The sequence below is a fragment of the Myxine glutinosa genome, chromosome 13, assembly GCF_964187855.1.
Source record: "Myxine glutinosa chromosome 13, kmMyxGlut1.1, whole genome shotgun sequence".
NCBI classification, from domain to species: domain Eukaryota; kingdom Metazoa; phylum Chordata; class Myxini; order Myxiniformes; family Myxinidae; genus Myxine; species Myxine glutinosa.
Window position 1 is genome coordinate 85452575 of NC_136273.1, and position 18472 is coordinate 85471046.

The window sequence follows — 18472 nt, forward strand, 5'->3', positions numbered from 1 at the left end:
GTGAAACCCCGCGAGGGGGGCAGAGGTCGCACCAGGTCCACGTGCACGTGGTCGAACCTACGTGCCGGCACCGTAAACGGGGCCAATGGGGCCTGGGTATGCCGGTGCACCTTCGTGCGCTGGCACGTGAGGCACATCCTGGTCCAGCTGCGGACAGCCTTCCGGAGGCCATGCCAGACAAACTTGTCGGCGACCAACCTCTGGGAGGCCTTCGTGCCCGGGTGGGACAGGCCGTGGATGGTGTCAAAAACCTGGCGCTGCCAGCCCGCGGGCACGATGGGGTGAGGCCGCCCCAGGGAGACGTCACACAAGAGGGCCGTGCCCGCGCCGTTGAATGGCACCCCGGTGACGCGGAGGCCCTTGACGGCGGTCCGCAAGGCCTGGACACCGGGGTCGGCGGCCTGGTCCGCCGCCATCCGGGCATAGTTGATGCCAAGGTGGACCGCATGGGTGACGGACCGGGAAAGGCAATCCGCCACCGGGTTGTCCTTTCCAGCAATGTGCCGGATGTCCGTCGTGTATTCGGACACGGCCGAGAGGTGACGCTGCTGCCGGGCCGACCACGGCTCGGTGACCTTGCCCATCGCGAAGACCAGCGGCTTGTGGTCGACGAAGGCCGTGAACGCACGGCCCTCGAGCAGATGGCGGAAGTGCCTGACCGCCAGGTGGAGCCCAAGCAACTCGCGGTCGAAGGTACTGTAACGGCGTTCGGGTGGGCGAAGCTGCCGGCTGAAGAACGCCAGCGGTTGCCAAGCACCACGCACCCATTGCTCGTGCACCGCGCCCACCGCGTAGTCCGAGGTGTCGGTGGTGAGGGCGATCGGTGCATCGGGCGCCGGGTGCGCGAGCATGGTGGCGTTAGCCAAGGCGAGCTTCGCACCCGCGAACGCCGCGTCCATCTGCTCGGTCCAGGTAACGTCACCTTTGCCCGGCTTCCCTCAGAGGGCCTCGTGGAGTACCCGCAGGAGCTGCGCAATGCGGGGCAGGAACCGATGGTAAAAGTTCACCATGCCCAGGAACTCCTGGAGCCCCTTAATCGTGCGGGGGCGCGGAAACCCCCTCACCGCCTCCACCTTGGCTGGTAGGGGGACGGCCCCGTGCCTGGTGACGCGGTGCCCCAAAAAGTCGATGTCGGCGACGCCGAACCGGCACTTAGCGGGGTTCACGATGAGGCCATGCTGGCCCAGACGTTCAAAGAGCGTGCGGAGATGGTGAAGGTGCTCTTCGCGGGACGCGTTGGCGACAAGGATGTCGTCCAGGTAGACGTATATAAAATCCAAGTCGCGCAAGGCGCTGTCCATAAGTCGCTGGAATGCCTGAGCCGCATTTTTCAAACCAAAGGGCATCCGAAGAAATTCGAACAGTCCGAATGGCGTGATGACTGCCATCTTCGGGATGTCCTCCGGCCTGACAGGGACCTGATGGTAGCCGCGTATGAGGTCCACCTTTGAAAAGAACGACATGCCCGCCAACCGGGCGGAGAAGTCCTGTATGTGGGGGACGGGGTAGCGGTCGGGGGTGGTGGCGTCGTTGAGGCGCCGGTAGTCCCCGCACGGTCGCCATCCCCCGCCGGGCTTGGGCACGATGTGGAGCGGCGACGCCCAGGCACTCTCGGAGCGCCGCACGATGCCGAGCCGCTCCAGCGTAGCGAACCCCGCTTTAGCTACGGCGAGCTTCATCGGCTCGAGGCGGCATGCCCGGGCATAGACCGGTGGCCCGGAGGTGGGGATGTGGTGTTCCACCCCGTGCTTAACGGCCCCCGCCGAGAAGGTGGGCCGCGTGAGGGCCAGGAAACCGGCGAGGAGGCGGGTGAATTCGTCCGCTGCCGGAAGCGTACAGATGAACCTGGCCGGAACGGAACCGCTCAGCAAGCCGCTCGGCGAGCCACTCGATGAGCCACTCTGTGAGCTGCTCAACGAGCGGGGCAGCGCGCAAGCGAGCGAGCTGAACGTCTCCGCCTGGACAAGCCTTCGGTGCTTTACGTCCACCAATAGTCCATGAGCACTTAAGAAGTCCACGCCGCGCAATGCCATGGGCACGTCGGCTGTGACGAACGACCACCGGAAAACCTGCCCTCCGAACCGCAGAGAGAGACAGCGTTTTCCGTACGTGCGTATGGACGTACCATTGGCCGCAAGCAGCGCGGGGCCACGGCCCGCGGTTTGCTTGTCAGACATACCGGCAGGAACGACACTCACCTGCGCTCCCGTGTCGCACAGGTAACAGCGCCCGGACAAGGTGTCCATTATATACAGTAGGCTGTTGGAACCGCCGACACTCAAAGCCACCACCGAGCGTCGGCTTGCCCGTTTCCCGACCGGCCGAATGAGCACGGCGGGCGACACTGCCGAGCCTTGTGGCCGAACTTGGCGTGGAAGAAACACCAGGTGGGCGGCTGTGGCGGCGGAGGCCACAGGTTTCTTCGCGGCGGCGGTGGTGGTGGGTGGGACGTGGCGGCGGACACGAGGTGTGGTGCATCAGCAGCAGCCCCGAGAGCCGCCAACGGCCGCGGCAAGACTCGCCTGCGTGTCCAAAGCCGCGAAGAACCTGTCGGCCTCGGCAGCGAGGGCCCAGGGTTCCGTTGTCGTAGAACCGGCCAACGCGAGGCGGACCCGTGCAGGCAGCTGGCGACGAAATAACGCCCGGAACAGAGCGGTCGGGGTTTCGTCGCCCATCAGCGACAACATATGGTCCATGCGGACCGATGGTCGCGTGTCACCGAGCTCGGGGAGGTCTAAGAGGCGGTCGGCTCGTGCGTCCACCGTGAGGCCGAACGTGGCGAGGAGGAGGCGCTTGATCGCCTCGTACCTGCCGTCGGCCGGTGGATTCCTCAAGACCGACACGACGCGGCGGCCGCGCCGGGCCCGAGGGAGGCGACCACGTGGCAGTACATGGTCTCGTCGACCGTGATGCCTCGAAGTTGGAACTGGGCTTCTGCCTGCAGGAACCAAACTTCAGGTTGTCCCTCCCAGAACTCGGGGAGCTTGACGGAGACCGCGTTGGTTGCCATGGCTGTGGCGGGTTTGGGTGGTCAGCGGCGGCTGACCAGAATGTCGAAGGTCACCAATGAAGCGTGGTGCTACGCGCGCGACTTGCTACCAAGGAGGAAGCGGACAACGCGGTTAAAACAAAAGTGTCTTTATTGACAAGAGGTCACTGTAGCACTGGCGCGCTCCGGGCTGCGCGCCCGGTGTATATCCTGAGGCCACGCCTACCCCTCGGGCGTGGCCGCCGCCCACTTGGTGCGCGGAATGATGTCACCACGCCAGTGGGCTTTCGTGTCCGCCGCAATATCAACATTTAGCTCAGCGAATGTCATTCGCGGTGTCAGTATTTGATGAACTTATAAAGACTTAGTTCCAGATTTGTCAATGGCTGAGGTATATTAACAAACGAATAAAACAGATTTGGCAAAATTCCAACTTTTTTTTTTTTAAAGATCGTATATTCACCTAGGGTTGTGAGAGGCTGAAGAAGAAGAAACCTCGCATGGGCTTCCCAGACCAAATAAATAATTCTGGTTCTGGCTCTGCGATTTTCAGGTTTATTACTCCCGCCAGGGAGTAACACATTCGATCGTGTCCGTCCGTGTGTGTGTGTGTGTTCATATGTTCTTGTGTTCGTGTGTTTGTGAACAAGATATCTGGAAAAGTTCTGATCGGATTTGGATGAAACTTGGTGGGATGATTGCCCTTGGGATAAGGAAGAATTGATTCGTTTTTGGTGAAGCTCAGGATATTATTCCGGATCCAGGAAATTTTTTGGGCAATTTTTGGGGGAATTTTTTTTCTGTTTTACTGCATTAAAGCTTTTATTCTTATTCTTAAATGATGTTTTTCTCCTCTAATTCCGAGATATATCAAAATAAATTCTCTGACAGTTAGGGCCTACTTTCTTTTTCATTTATTGTTTTGGGGAGAGGGGATGTTAAACAAAACGTATTATCCCAACTTGACCCACGGCGGGAGTATGCGCTCTACTGAGTGGCGTTCTAGTTATAAATGCATTTTTTCCCTGAAAGTGTCTAATTTTTGGCCAAGTTTTCTCGGGATTTATTTAATTCGAGTCTTAAACTGTCAGTGAGTCAAAATGATGTCATAAGAATAAATGTTCACATAATGTGTTAATTTATTAGATGTCCATGCACATGTGAAATACAATTTGTTTATAAATCCTGTAAAACTCAGGAGGAAATGAATTTTTATTTATTTATTAAAAACCACTATTTTCTTTCCTCTACATTTTGAAAACGTACCTTATTTGGGCAGTGTATAATTAATAGACCGCTGCGTAATCACTCCAAACAAAACATGTATTACCTCATTTCTCTGTATGAGTTGTAATCAAAATGTACCTTGTTTCCTCACAACAGTACCTGGCTTTATTTGATGATAGAAGATGTGTTTCGGAGCAAAATAAATAGCGGTGATTTCTGGCAGGCTAGAGGGAAAGGCGTGGCCTGGCTAATGGGCGGTGCTTATTGCGCTGGTGGGAGGGGGGAAGGCGTGGCCTTTAGAATGGGCGGTGCTTATGGCTCAGACCCGAACTGACCTTTTATACACATATATATCTCTATATATAAAGGAGGAGTGTCTGTCTGTCTGTCTGGATGTCCGCTTAGAACTCAAGAACTACACCTCGGAGAAAAGTTTTAGACACAGATTCGGAATCAGCATAAAATTCCGGTGGTTATAGGCTACTTTTTATTTTAATATCAATGGTTTAAAAAACCGGGCCAGCTGCAATTCCATGGTGTAGTTTGTGGCGGCGCTATTGCCCCTTTCCGATCCCATGACGCATTGCGGTTCCGATTCGCGATAAGGTCTATGCGCTATCACCGACACTTTTCCACCTTTTCCATACCTTTTAATCAGATTTACCTTATCGTCCATCGTAACCACATTACGCTTGGAAACACTAGCATTATCCTTCTTCGGACCCATGGCTAACACAGACACAGTAAAGGAATACAGTACGTCGCCTCTGTTTTGAATGAGAAGCAGCAGTTGCGCGTACATACAGTATACTGTACGTACATATTTATATTTTTTTAATGTGCTTTTTATTGTATTTAAAATTGTTTTTTAGCTTCTTTTATTGTTAATTGATGTACTATTTTATTTATTTTAAATATATTTTTAAGGAAAACAAATGTTTTCACGTCCGTAGGAGTGACGTAATGTCGCACATAATGACGTTCGCTGCCTGGTCATGAAAGCAATTATGATTCTCTTGACAAAGTGACATGAACATCAGGCAGTAAACCTCCCAACTGAGTTTGTCAACAGTCGTCAGCCTCAATTCTAAAATCCTTAATTTTCATCCTATTGACTTGAACTTTGAATAGGATTTACATATCGGCTTACTGAATTAAACCACCAACTATTTTTGAGATCGGCGTAGGCCAAAAGGTCAACGTAGGCCAAAGGTCAACCACTCTTTTTTTTAGTTTCTAAAATCCTTAATTTTCATCCGATTCACTTGAAATTTGAATGGGATTTACATATCAGCAAACTGAATTCAACCAACAACTATTTTTGAGATCACCATAGGCCAAAAGAGCAACATAGGCCAAAAGTCAACAACAATTTCAAATTTCTAAAATCCTCAACTTTCATCTGATTGACTTGAAATGTGAAGAGGATTTGCATATCAGGTCACTGAAATTGAACCACCAATTCTTTTTGAGGTCAGCATAGGCCAAAAAGTAAACATAGGCCAAAGGTCAACAACTTAAGGTGAAGTTTTAAAAATCCTACATTTTCATCCAATTGACTTGAAATTTGGATAGGATTTGCATATCGGGTCACCTAATTCAACCACCAATTATTTTTGAGGTCTAAAGGTGAAAATATCAATATGGGCCAAATTTCTAAAATCGTCAATTTTCATCTAATTGACTTGAAATTTGAAGAGGATTTGCATATCAGATCACTGAATTAAACCACCAATTATTTTTGAGGTTAACATCGGCCAAAAGGTCAACAACTTATTTCAGGAATATTTCAAGACATATTTCTGGCGCAGGGGCAATCAATGAAGGTTGTAGGCCTGAACTTCACAGAACAAGTGTTTGCCCATGGCCAGCTGTACGTGGGCTGCTCGAGGGTTGGAAAACCAAGCAATTTTTATGTCTTGGCACCAAGTTAGAAAACCAGAAATGTTGTACACCAAGAGGTTTTGAGAAATTGAAAATTGTAAAAACGTCATGTAGGAAATGTACTGTGATATTGCTCTAAAATATACATGTTCTTTTCATCATATATTTGTATTATTCTTATTCAACCCGGGCGAAGCCGGGTACCTCAGCTAGTGTATATATATATATAAGATGTACAAGCTTCTCCAATTAAGAAAAAGTCTGAATTAAAGAAAGCTGGTCCCAATAGGAAGGATGGACACAATTAAATATTTGCGATAGAAAGAACCAAATAGTTTCTGTTTTCACAAACTTCCTCAAGATTCAGTGGTGTTTATGACTTTAAAACAACTTTTACAGCAAAGTAACATCATTAAAACACCTTCCTTTACGAAGTAAGAATCCCTGAAATAAAAAGATTAATGAAATATCTTGATATTTGCATGAAGTGCAGCATTGTAAATAAATCGTGTCAAATTTGTTTCCAATTGTTGAGCTCACCTGGATTTTCTGGCACACAAAGCAGATACTTCCAGGTGAGATCATGCTGACACCAAGCTTGTTGAGTAACTGAGAGTCCCGGCAGAGCTGCTGGGCCTATCAAGCATGAGTAGTCGAGATATGACCCTGGGGTCACCAGCTGGTTGATGTCACCCCAAAGGACCACACCCAAAGGAATATCCTTCAACTGGCAAATGGGGAAGTCACTGGAGCCTGGACACAGACATTACAGACATTACAGACATTACAGACATTACAGACATTACAGACATTCCCCATTGTGCTAAATTGTAACAAGTTTGTTCACTCGCCTGAAACCTCATAGGTCAGATAGGGGCCTAGCGTAATCTTAGAGGTCATTGATGATGTGAAACAACATTAGCTGCAGCTTAAACTATCAGATTTTACCTGTGTACCTTGACCATTGGACAATACCTATGCCACCACTAGGACAGCAGCATTTGTGCCACCACAAGGACAGCAGTTGTACCACCACTAAGGCAGCAGTTGCACCACCACTAAGGCAGCAGCTGTGTCACCACTAAGGCAGCAGCTGTGCCACCACTAAGGCAGCAGCTGTGCCACCACTAAGGCAGCAGTTGTACCACCACTAAGGCAGCAGCTGTGTCACCACTAAGGCAGCAGCTGTGTCACCACTAAGGCAGCAGTTGTACCACCACTAAGGCAGCAGCTGTGCCACCACTAAGGCAGCAGCTGTGCCACCACTAAGGCAGCAGTTGTACCACCACTAAGGCAGCAGCTGTGTCACCACTAAGGCAGCAGCTGTGCCACCACTAAGGCAGCAGCTGTGTCACCACTAAGGCAGCAGCTGTGCCACCACTAAGGTAGCAGCTGTGCCACCACTAAGGCAGCAGTTGTGCCACCACTAAGGCAGCAGCTGTGTCACCATTAAGGCAGCAGCTGTGCCACCACTAAGGCAGCAGTTGTACCACCACTAAGGCAGCAGTTGTGCCACCACTAAGGCAGCAGCTGTGCCACCACTAAGGCAGCAGCTGTGCCACCACTAAGGCAGCAGCTGTGCCACCACTAAGGCAGCAGCTGTGTCACCACTAAGGCAGCAGCTGTGCCACCACTAAGGCAGCAGCTGTGCCACCACTAAGGCAGCAGTTGTGCCACCACTAAGGCAGCAGCTGTGTCACCATTAAGGCAGCAGCTGTGCCACCACTAAGGCAGCAGTTGTGCCACCACTAAGGCAGCAGCTGTGCCACCACTAAGGCAGCAGTTGTGTCACCACTAAGGCAGCAGCTGTGCCACCACTAAGGCAGCAGCTGTGCCACCACTAAGGCAGCAGCTGTGCCACCACTAAGGCAGCAGTTGTGCCACCACTAAGGCAGCAGCTGTGCCACCACTAAGGCAGCAGTTGTGTCACCACTAAGGCAGCAGCTGTGCCACCACTAAGGCAGCAGCTGTGCCACCACTAAGGCAGCAGTTGTACCACCACTAAGGCAGCAGCTGTGTCACCACTAAGGCAGCAGCTGTGCCACCACTAAGGCAGCAGTTGTACCACCACTAAGGCAGCAGTTGTACCACCACTAAGGCAGCAGTTGTACCACCACTAAGGCAGCAGCTGTGCCACCACTAAGGCAGCAGCTGTGCCACCACTAAGGCAGCAGTTGTACCACCACTAAGGCAGCAGTTGTACCACCACTAAGGCAGCAGTTGCACCACCACTAAGGCAGCAGCTGTGCCACCACTAAGGCAGCAGTTGTACCACCACTAAGGCAGCAGCTGTGTCACCACTAGGGCAGCAGCTGTGCCACCACTAAGGCAGCAGCTGTACCACCACTAAGGCAGTAGTTGTACCACCACTAAGGCAGCAGCTGTGTCACCATTAAGGCAGTAGTTGTACCACCACTAAGGCAGCAGCTGTGTCACCATTAAGGCAGTAGTTGTACCACCACTAAGGCAGCAGCTGTGCCACCACTAGGGCAGCATTTGTACCACCACTAAGGCAGCAGCTGTGTCACCATTAAGGCAGCAGCTGTGCCACCACTAAGGCAGCAGTTGCACCACCACTAAGGCAGCAGCTGTGCCACCACTAAGGCAGCAGTTGTACCACCATTAAGGCAGTAGTTGTACCACCACTAAGGCAGCAGCTGTGTCACCATTAAGGCAGCAGCTGTGCCACCACTAAGGCAGCAGTTGCACCACCACTAAGGCAGCAGCTGTGCCACCACTAAGGCAGCAGTTGTACCACCATTAAGGCAGTAGTTGTGCCACCACTAAGGCAGCAGCTGTGTCACCATTAAGGCAGTAGTTGTACCACCACTAAGGCAGCAGCTGTGTCACCATTAAGGCAGCAGCTGTGCCACCACTAAGGCAGCAGTTGCACCACCACTAAGGCAGCAGCTGTGCCACCACTAAGGCAGCAGTTGTACCACCATTAAGGCAGTAGTTGTACCACCACTAAGGCAGCAGCTGTGTCACCATTAAGGCAGCAGCTGTGCCACCACTAAGGCAGTAGTTGTACCACCACTAAGGCAGCAGCTGTGTCACCATTAAGGCAGTAGTTGTGCCACCACTAAGGCAGCAGTTGTGCCACCACTAAGGCAGCCGCTGTGCCACCACTAAGGCAGCAGCTGTGCCACCACAAGGGCAGCATTTGTGCCACCACAAGGACAGCAGTTGTACCACCACTAAGGCAGCAGCTGTGCCACCACTAGGGCAGCATTTGTGCCACCACTAAGGCAGCAGCTGTGCCACCACTAAGGCAGCAGTTGTACCACCACTAAGGCAGCAGCTGTGCCACCACTAGGGCAGCATTTGTGCCACCACTAAGGCAGCAGCTGTGCCACCACTAAGGCAGTAGTTGTACCACCACTAAGGCAGCAGCTGTGTCACCATTAAGGCAGCAGTTGTACCACCACTAAGGCAGCAGCTGTGCCACCACTAGGGCAGCATTTGTGCCACCACAAGGACAGCAGTTGTGTCACTACTAAGGCAGCAGCTGTGCCACCACAAGGACAGCAGCTGTGCCACCACTCGGGCAGCATTTGTGCCACCACAAGGACAGCAGCTGTGCCACCACAAGGACAGCAGTTGTGTCACTACTAAGGCAGCAGCTGTGCCACCACAAGGACAGCAGCTGTGCCACCACTCGGGCAGTATTTGTGCCACCACTAGGGCAGCATTTGTGCCACCACAAGGACAGCAGTTGTGTCACTACTAAGGTAGCAGACAGCAGTTAGGGTAGAGTATTGAAACTTACCTGGGTACCACACACAATGGCCTACTATTTGAAAGGTAAACTCTCAGGTGATTTGAGGTGTTGTGTTAGTTCGCACCTGACCATTGCAAGCTTACTCATCGTAATAAGTTTGTGTTTTTACCTGTGGAGTGTGTTTGGTCGGGAAGTATCAAGCTGGCTCTGTGAAGCACCAGGTCATCCCACTGTAGTCGGAGCTCCAGCTGGCGCGGGATTTGGGAGGTAATGTCCAAGAATGGATTGAAATGCTTCGCCATATACATCGGACATATAGTTACCATATATGCACCAGATAACATAACCTGATAACAGCTTCATCATCGTTTTCGATTCAAGGGTTGACTTACGTAATCTCCCACAAGAGGAAGACGGAACGAAAGGCATTTCTCATTCCTCGATGTAGGAAGTTGCAGCTCCCAGACTTCTTCATTATCCACATCAACCTATGAGCAAAGAACCCAAACAGATCCCAAAAAGATTTTGTGCCAATAGGACAGTTATCCCAAGGGGCCGTGTACACGTTTCAAAGGTGGGGGAGATGGAAAATAGAGGAGGGCTGTGGGTAGAAAATGAGGGAGAAGGGTTAAAGAAGGAGGTTTTGATAAGATAGAATAAGGAGAATGTCAATATATGGGGAAGCGTGAGTAATGAGGGTTAAAAGCCGCCATTTTGTGGAGGGTATATTTATACAACTCTTCGGTGTGGGGTTTGTCACGTGATTGCACATTTGGAATTAATGATTATATTAAAGATAAAGTCAGGGGTGGATCCAGGGTTACCAGCCAGATGCACGTCCCCCCTAAGTCCCTCGGGGGTGCACCTGGCGCGCCCTTCCTTAAACCCCTCCCTTCAAATGAGATCGTTTTTTAACGTCGCCAGAGGAGAGGCTGTTGTATTTGAGCCCGTTTGTTACTTGGCAAAAAAACAACAAGTTTGACGAGTATGTTTATCACTCCGGTTTGTGTGTGTGTGTGTGTGTGTGTGTGTGTGTGTGTGTGTGTGTTTGTGTGTGTGTGTGTGTGTGTGTGTCTGTACATGTGTGTTTGTGTGTGTGTGTGTGTCTGTACGTGTGTGTGTGTGTGTGTGTGTGTGTGTGTGTGTGTGTGTGTGTGTGTGTGTCTGTACATGTGTGTTTGTGTGTGTGTGTGTGTGTGTCTGTACATGTGTGTGTGTGTGTGTGTGTGTGTGTGTGTGTATATATGTGTTTGTTGTGTGTGTTTGTCTGTCCATTCACTTATACTTGCCTACAGGTCACAATTTTAAACTGATCTTCACGACACTTCACCAAATGGTAAAGTTTGTGGTTCGACAAAATCCTATATATTTTTGAGGCCAAAAGGTCAACATAGGCAATAGGTCAACCACTTTTTCAAATTTCTAGAATCCTCAATTTTCATCCGATTGACTTGAAATTTGAATAGGATTTACATATCGGCAAACTGAATTCAACCACCCACTATTTTTGAGATCAAAATAGGCCAAAAGGTCAACATAGGCCAAAGGTCAACAACCATTTCAAATTTCTAAAATCCTCAATTTTCATTCGATTGACTTGAAATTTGAATAGGATTTACATATCGGCTCACTGAATTCAACCACCCACTATTTTTGAGATCAAAATAGGCCAAAATGTCAACATAGGCCAAAGGTCAACAACCATTTCAAATTTCTAAAATCCTCAATTTTCATTCGATTGACTTGAAATTTGAATGGGATATACATATCAGCTCACTGAATTCTACCACTAATTATTTGTGAGGTCAAAAGGATGCTCTCCTGAGTGCCATTCCACTTTGTTTTCCTTTGCCAAGTGTCGCTCTATGAGTGATTTTTCATCTGTCTGTCTCTGTTTGTCCGCACAGAATAAGTATGCTTTTCTCTGCAACCGTTGGTCCAATTGACAGGAAATTTTCACCATAGGTGCAACTTCACGTGTATAATTTTAAAAATAATTATTATGATGTCATAGGTCACGTGGTACACGCGCCATCTTGGAAAATCCGAAAAACTTTGCCGAAAGCGCTGCGTATAAAAAAATTCAGACATGGCTCATTGTAAAGAAGTCTCCATGGGGAATTAAAATATGTTAATGATGATGTCACAGGTTCCTTCATTATGACATCATAATTCGACAAGTACAAAACGATCCAATCTAAATGAAATTTCCTGAGTGTCATCTTCGGATAAATTTGTGGAGAAAAAACTAATGAGGATGCCATCGGTCACGTGGTTCGGCCACCATATTGCTTTAACACAAAAGCCTTAAAAACCACCAAAAACATGTCTTTGCGAGGGTCTGCAATCTCTGATTGCTCTTTATTGTTTCATATGTGTGAGATATTGTTATAAGTTAATTGTGTTAATTGTGTTAATTTGATTTAATGTGATATTTGAAGTTTTTAAAATATACACCCGGATCCGGAAGGGTGGAGCTTAGCTAGGTCGCCATACCGCAATGGAGATGTTTGCTGTGATTTTTGCTGCCTGCTGAATGACTTTGGTTTTCGCTGACAATAAACCTTTGTTGATGAACTTCAAGGAGTGATACTGGATCCTGGGGACATTACAATATGTATCACCGTGTATATATATCTCGGAATGTGGGATCACCCGATGTTCCTCCGACCACAACTGATGTCGACCGCAGCGTTCAACATGGAACTGATTTGTACCATTCAATTTGTTCCCATGGTGGATACTTGATGATCAACAAATTACCGGAACCATTCGTCATCGGATGATGCTTCCTTTCTCCAAACCATTCATGAACCAAGAAGTGGAATGGCATCCCAAATATCAGATAATCCAGTCCCCGTCATTCTGTTTGAATTTGACACTCAGTCTGTGTTTTCAACACTCAAGAACATGTTTTTTGACTTTGGGGAATTCTCCAAGGTGTACAACAATGTGTTGGAGAAGGAATCTTTGTTATAAGTGATTCACATCGTCGAGATGATGAAGGCAAATGTTCATCTGATGGCAAAACTGAAATTCAGATCTAAGGTCACTTCCATGTCAAACCTTATTCAATACATCAGACATATTGATTTGTTTTGATCATTGTCATTTCTTTCATTATATGCAATCTCTGTTTTCCATTCAATTGGATTTTTATGACAAGACAATAATTAAAACAAGTACAGATACATTCAAAGTACACCGCCCCCATGCCAAATAAATGCAGCTCATAGAAACTGTATTGGGAGGGAGAGTCGTACAATAATTGATTGATTCATTGCATAATTAAAATAAATAAATAATAATCATACAATATTTTCTTAATCAATTCGTTAATGGCATTCTGAAACCACCAGTGCTTCATCCGAAGCTGTAACTTTTTGAAAATTAATTACATAAGTCATTAATCGAAACATTTAAATAATTAATTGATTAATCAATAAATAATTAATCGATTAATCAATAAATCAAAAATATGCTTTATAGCCACATCACTTGGTCAAGGTCCTGTCCAAATATCAGCTTCCTAGCTCAAAAGGTGTCTGAGATATTGCCCAGATGAGAATCAAAATAAATAAGTAATTAATAACGAAAATAAATAAGTAATAATCGTAAAATAATTACATTTTTAATCAATGGGATAATAGAATACCGAAACCACCACTATTTCATCCGAATCTGTAATTTATTTTTTTAATGAATCAAACCAAATAATGTAATAATTAAATAACTAATCAATTAATTAATTAATCAATAAATCTAAAATAGCCTTTACAGCCAAATCACTTGGTCATCGGCAGGTCCAAATATCAGCTTCCAAGCTCAAAAGGTGCCTGAGATAATGGCCCGAAGAGAAAGGAAATGTATAAGTACTTAATTAATCGATAATAATTAAATAACTAATCAATTAATTGCTTATTCAAAAAACAAAACATACAGTTTTTGACAAAGTACTTACTCACTATTGTGCCGAATTTTCAGCTTCCTAGCTCAAAGGATGGCTGAGATATCACCCAGACAAACAAGAAAGAAAACAAGAAAACAAACAAGAAAGAAAACAAGAAAACAAACAAGAAGGAAAACAAGAAAACAAACAAGAAAGAAACCGAAGTGAAAACTGAGTACTCCCTTCATCGCGCGTCATCGCCGGCCCCCTTCAGTGCCCAGCAATGGCGTCATGCAGCGCCTGGAGATGGAAAAGGAAAGGAGCGGTGTACAACAAATGTTGACTAAAGTTGAAAACACAATTTTTTGTGCCGCCCCCCCCCCCCCCCCCACCACTCCCTTAACCTGAAATCATGGATCTGCACCTGAAAGCCATATATATCTCACATGGTTAAAGGAAAGACACGTACAGATACTTTCAAAGTACTCCGCCCCAATGCCGAATAAATAAATATCCTACAGAGTGGCAATGCCGGGGCGCCTTCGGCACCCAGCAATACCACCGTGCAGCTCATAGAAACCTGCATTTGGAGGGAGAGGTGTACAATAATTGATTGATTAATTGCATAATTAAAATCAATAAACAATGATCGTAAAATATTTTCTTAATCAATTGGTTAATAGGACAACTAAACCACTAGTGCTTCATCCGAAGCTGTAACTTTTTGAAAATTAATTAAGTCATTAATCGAAACATTTAAATAATTGATTAATCAAAAAATAATTCATCGATTAATTGATTAAGCAATAAATCAAAAATATCCTTTATCACTTGGTCACTATCGTGTCCAAATATCACTTTTGTAGCTCAAAAGGTGCCTGAGATAATGCCCAGAAGAGAAAGAAAATATATAAGTACTTAATTAATCGATAATAATTAAATAACTAATCAATAAATAAATCAATCGAAAAACAAAAAATACTGTTTTTGTCAAACCACATGCGCACTATTGTGCCCAAATTTCAGCTTCCTAGCTCAAAGGATGGCTGAGATATTGCCTGGACAAACAAACAAGAAAACAAACAAGTAAACAAGAAAACAAACAAGAAAACAAGAAAACAAACAAGAAAACAAACAAACAAACAAGAAAACGTCATGCGTAGCACGATACTTGCAAAATCCATCCTCCCCCAAAAGTTTTCCAATGATACATGATGGCCTATGTTGACCTTTTGGCCTATGGTGACCTCAAAAATACTTGGTGGTTGAATTCAGTAACCAGATATGCAAGTCCTCTTCAAATTTCACATCAATTAGATGAAAATTTAGGATTTTAGAAATGTGGCCTATGTTGACCTTCCGATGTTGACCTCAAATATACTAGGTGGTTGAATTCAGTGATGAGATATGCAAGTCCTCTTCAAATTTCAAGTCAATCGGATGAAAATTGAGGATTTTAGAAATTTGGCCTATGTTGACCATTTGGCCTATGTTGAACTTTTGGCCTATGTTGACCTTTTGGCCTATGTTGACATCAAATATAGTTTGTGGTTGAATTCAGTGACCAGATATGCAAGTCCTCTTCAAATTTCAAGTCAATTGGATGAAAATTGAGGATTTTAGAAATTTGGCCTATGTTGACCTTTTGGCCTATGTGGACCTCAAAGGTACTTGGTGGTTGAATTCAGTGACCAGATATGCAAGTCCTCTTCAAATTTCAAGTCAATTGGATGAAAATTGAGGATTTTAGAAATTTGGCCTATGTTGACCTTTTGGCCGATGTTCACCTAAAATATAATTTGTGGTTGAATTCAGTGACGAGATATGCAAGTCCTTTTCAAATTTCAAGTCAATTGGATGAAAATTGAGGATTTTAGAAATTTGTCCTATGTTGACCATTTGGCCTATGTTGACCTCAAGAATACTTGGTGGTTGAATTCAATGCAAGTCCTCTCCAAATTTCAAGTCAATTGGATGAAAATTGAGGATTTTAGAAATTTGGCCTATGTTGACCATTTGGCCTATGTTGACCTCAAAAATTCTTGATGGTTGAATTCAATGACCAGATATGCAAGTGGTCTTCAAATTTCAAGTCAATCGGATGAAAATTGAGGATTTTAGAAATTTAGCAAAGTTGGTGACCTTTGGCCTATGTTGACATTTTGACCTATTGACCCCAAAAACAATAGGCTTCTGGCATTTGACCAACTCTACCACTTGGTGAAGTTTGGTGAAGATCGGTTGAAAATTGTGACCTGTAGGCCGGTGACAAACAAACAAACAAACAAACAAGAAAACGTCATGCGTAGCACGATACTTGCAAAATACGCCCTCCCCCAAAAGTTTACCATTGATACAGCAAATTGTCCATTTCATGAAGATTTAAATTTACAATCTTGATCAAAGCTCGGGTCAACAGGATGAAAAGTGACGATTTTAGAAATTTGGCCCATGTTGACCTTTTGGCCTATGTTGACCTCAAGAACACTTGGTGGTTGAAGTCAGTGACCAGATATGCAAGTCCTCTTCAAATTTCAAGTCAATTGGATGAAAATTGAGGATTTTAGAAATTTGGCCTATGTTGACCATTTGGCCTATGTTGACCTCAAAAATACTTGGTGGTTGAATTCAGTGACCAGATATGCAAGTGGTGTTCAAATTTCAAGTCAATTGGATGAAAATTGAGGATTTTAGAAATTTGGCCTATGTTGACCTTTTGGCCTAGGTTGACCAAGAATACTTGGTGGTTGAATTCAGTGACCAGATATGCAAGTCCTCTTCAAATTTCAAGTCAATTGGATGAAAATTGAGGATTTTAGAAATTTGGCCTATGTTGACCTTTTGGCCTATGTTCACCTAAAATATAATTAGTGGTTGAATTCAGTGACGAGATATGCAAGTCCTTTTCAAATTTCAAGTCAATTGGATGAAATTTCAGGATTTTAGAAATTTGGCCTATGTTGACCATTTGGCCTATGTTGACCTCAAGAATACTTGGTGGTTGAATTCAGTGACCAGATGTGCAAGTCCTCTCCAAATTTCAAGTCAATTGGATGAAAATTGAGGATTTTAGAAATTTGGCCTATGTTGACCATTTGGCCTATGTTGACCTCAAAAATTCTTGGTGGTTGAATTCATTGACCAGATATGCAAGTGGTCTTCAAATTTCAAGTCAATCGGATGAAAATTGAGGATTTTAGAAATTTAGCAAAGTTGGTGACGTTTGGCCTATGTTGACCTTTTGACCTATTGACCCCAAAAACAATAGGCTTCTGGCATTTGACCAACTCTACCACTTGGTGAAGTTTGGTGAAGATCGGTTGAAAATTGTGACCTGTAGGCCGGTGACAAACAAACAAACAAGCAAACAAACAAACAGACAGACAGAGTCACAAACACAACCGACCAATATACTTGAAAAATCTTCGATTTTGCAAGTAACAATCAGAGTGAAAACGGAGTACTCCCTTTCAGCGTGCGTCATTGCCGAGCCCCCTTCGGTGCCCGGAAATGACGTCGTGCAGCGCCTGGAGATGGCATCGGAAAGGAGCGGTGTACAATAGCTGTATTGCAGTCAAAGGTTACCAGGTAACTCATATTCCTGAACATAATTACATGAGGACGAGTTAATTATCAGGCCTGAAGCATTATGCTATCACCAAGTGAGATGTATTTCTGGTGGATTGCGATGAGAACCTCCATGGCAGCAGGTTGTATTGCCGTGTAGCAGAAGATCAGGTGATGGGGCACAGCGACAATCTCCCGATGCAGAATACCGTAGCTTGTGGTTGAAGCACGAAGTTTGAGACCGCTTCGAAGATTGATAATTTCTGATAAAACATGCGCACAGCTATTACCAAAAACTCCCCTTTTTGTGAACCTCCTGGTAGCCAAACCATTGTCCAAGCTGTTGTACTTACGAGTATCACTTGGGTAGGTGAGGTTCCACTCGCCAAACTCCATGGATCGTGTAGCTGTGTCGCCATCATGCTGAGCCAGGCCTAAGAGAGAAAGGAAGCACAAGAAGAAAGCCACGAGTTAGTTTGACTAGCACGGAACCAGGTAAACTGAAGTTCTTTGATATTTGTCTTCGTGATAGTCCAAGGGTGAAAAGAGAGCTTGATGTTCCTATCTCACCAAAACCATACAAGGTAGAACCCAGGAGGAGCACAAAGTGAAGGATTCCCATAACTGCCTTGTACAGGACTCTTCACTCAGTGTTATTCCTTCAGGGATGCAGCTCGCAATATATTTTGCTGCTGCTATTTGTCCTTGATTAGATCCATGATCATTAACAGTGGGGTTAAGGGTTCAGGCCAGCAGAGCACAATTTCCAAAATACATGTGGCAAGGTCCGGTATTTAGAATTCCTTGTTATAGCTTAATGTGTGTGTTTTATGCAAAGTCAAGCCTCATGAAGGACCAAAACAGCAAAGGATGAGAATGGTTTTAAAGGATACTTGAAGGTACAAGTGGACACGACGTTCACACGTCGCTGCAGAGGCACAGGCTGGACTTGAGTTTCTGTGTTGTCATGATTTCCACCAATCATAATACAAACATTTGTTTTGCACAAATGTATTTCTAATATTGGTGATATTATTTATTTGTAATTTACTTGGAATCAAAAAAGGTCCAAGTGATGTAAAGCTCTAAATGGTCAAGGGTCCAAGCTGTCGAATCGGTCTGAAGGGTGTAAGTGGTCTAAATGATGTTAAGGTCTGAGGGGTCGAAGGTACTTAAGGTGTGTAAAGGTTTAAAG

General features: G+C 45.8%; 2 protein-coding genes across 7 annotated transcripts in view; one reads left to right on the plus strand and one right to left on the minus strand.

The window, feature by feature from the left end:
* LOC137439060 (uncharacterized) overlaps positions 1–18059 on the minus strand; it is a 38896-nt gene extending 20837 nt beyond the window's left edge. For 5 of the 6 annotated variants that reach the window (XR_013621261.1, XR_013621260.1, XR_013621259.1 and 2 more), the window contains exons 1-6: positions 17848–17987; positions 17631–17711; positions 17407–17540; positions 10214–10309; positions 9991–10069; positions 6641–6853 (exon numbers count right to left, since the gene is read on the minus strand). Coding sequence is in view for 1 of the 6 variants with exons in the window: in XM_078767720.1 (XP_078623846.1) it covers positions 6641–6853; positions 9991–10069; positions 10214–10309; positions 17407–17540; positions 17631–17711; positions 17848–17899 (655 nt within the window). In the remaining 5 variants the exon portion in view is untranslated. Of the gene's footprint in view, positions 1–6640; positions 6854–9990; positions 10070–10213; positions 10310–17406; positions 17541–17630; positions 17712–17847 lie in introns of all 6 variants that reach the window. The other variant, XM_078767720.1, reaches the window with a different exon arrangement.
* LOC137439064 (nucleoside diphosphate kinase B) overlaps positions 1–18472 on the plus strand; it is a 148346-nt gene that overhangs the window by 109440 nt on the left and 20434 nt on the right. The window lies entirely within an intron of this gene.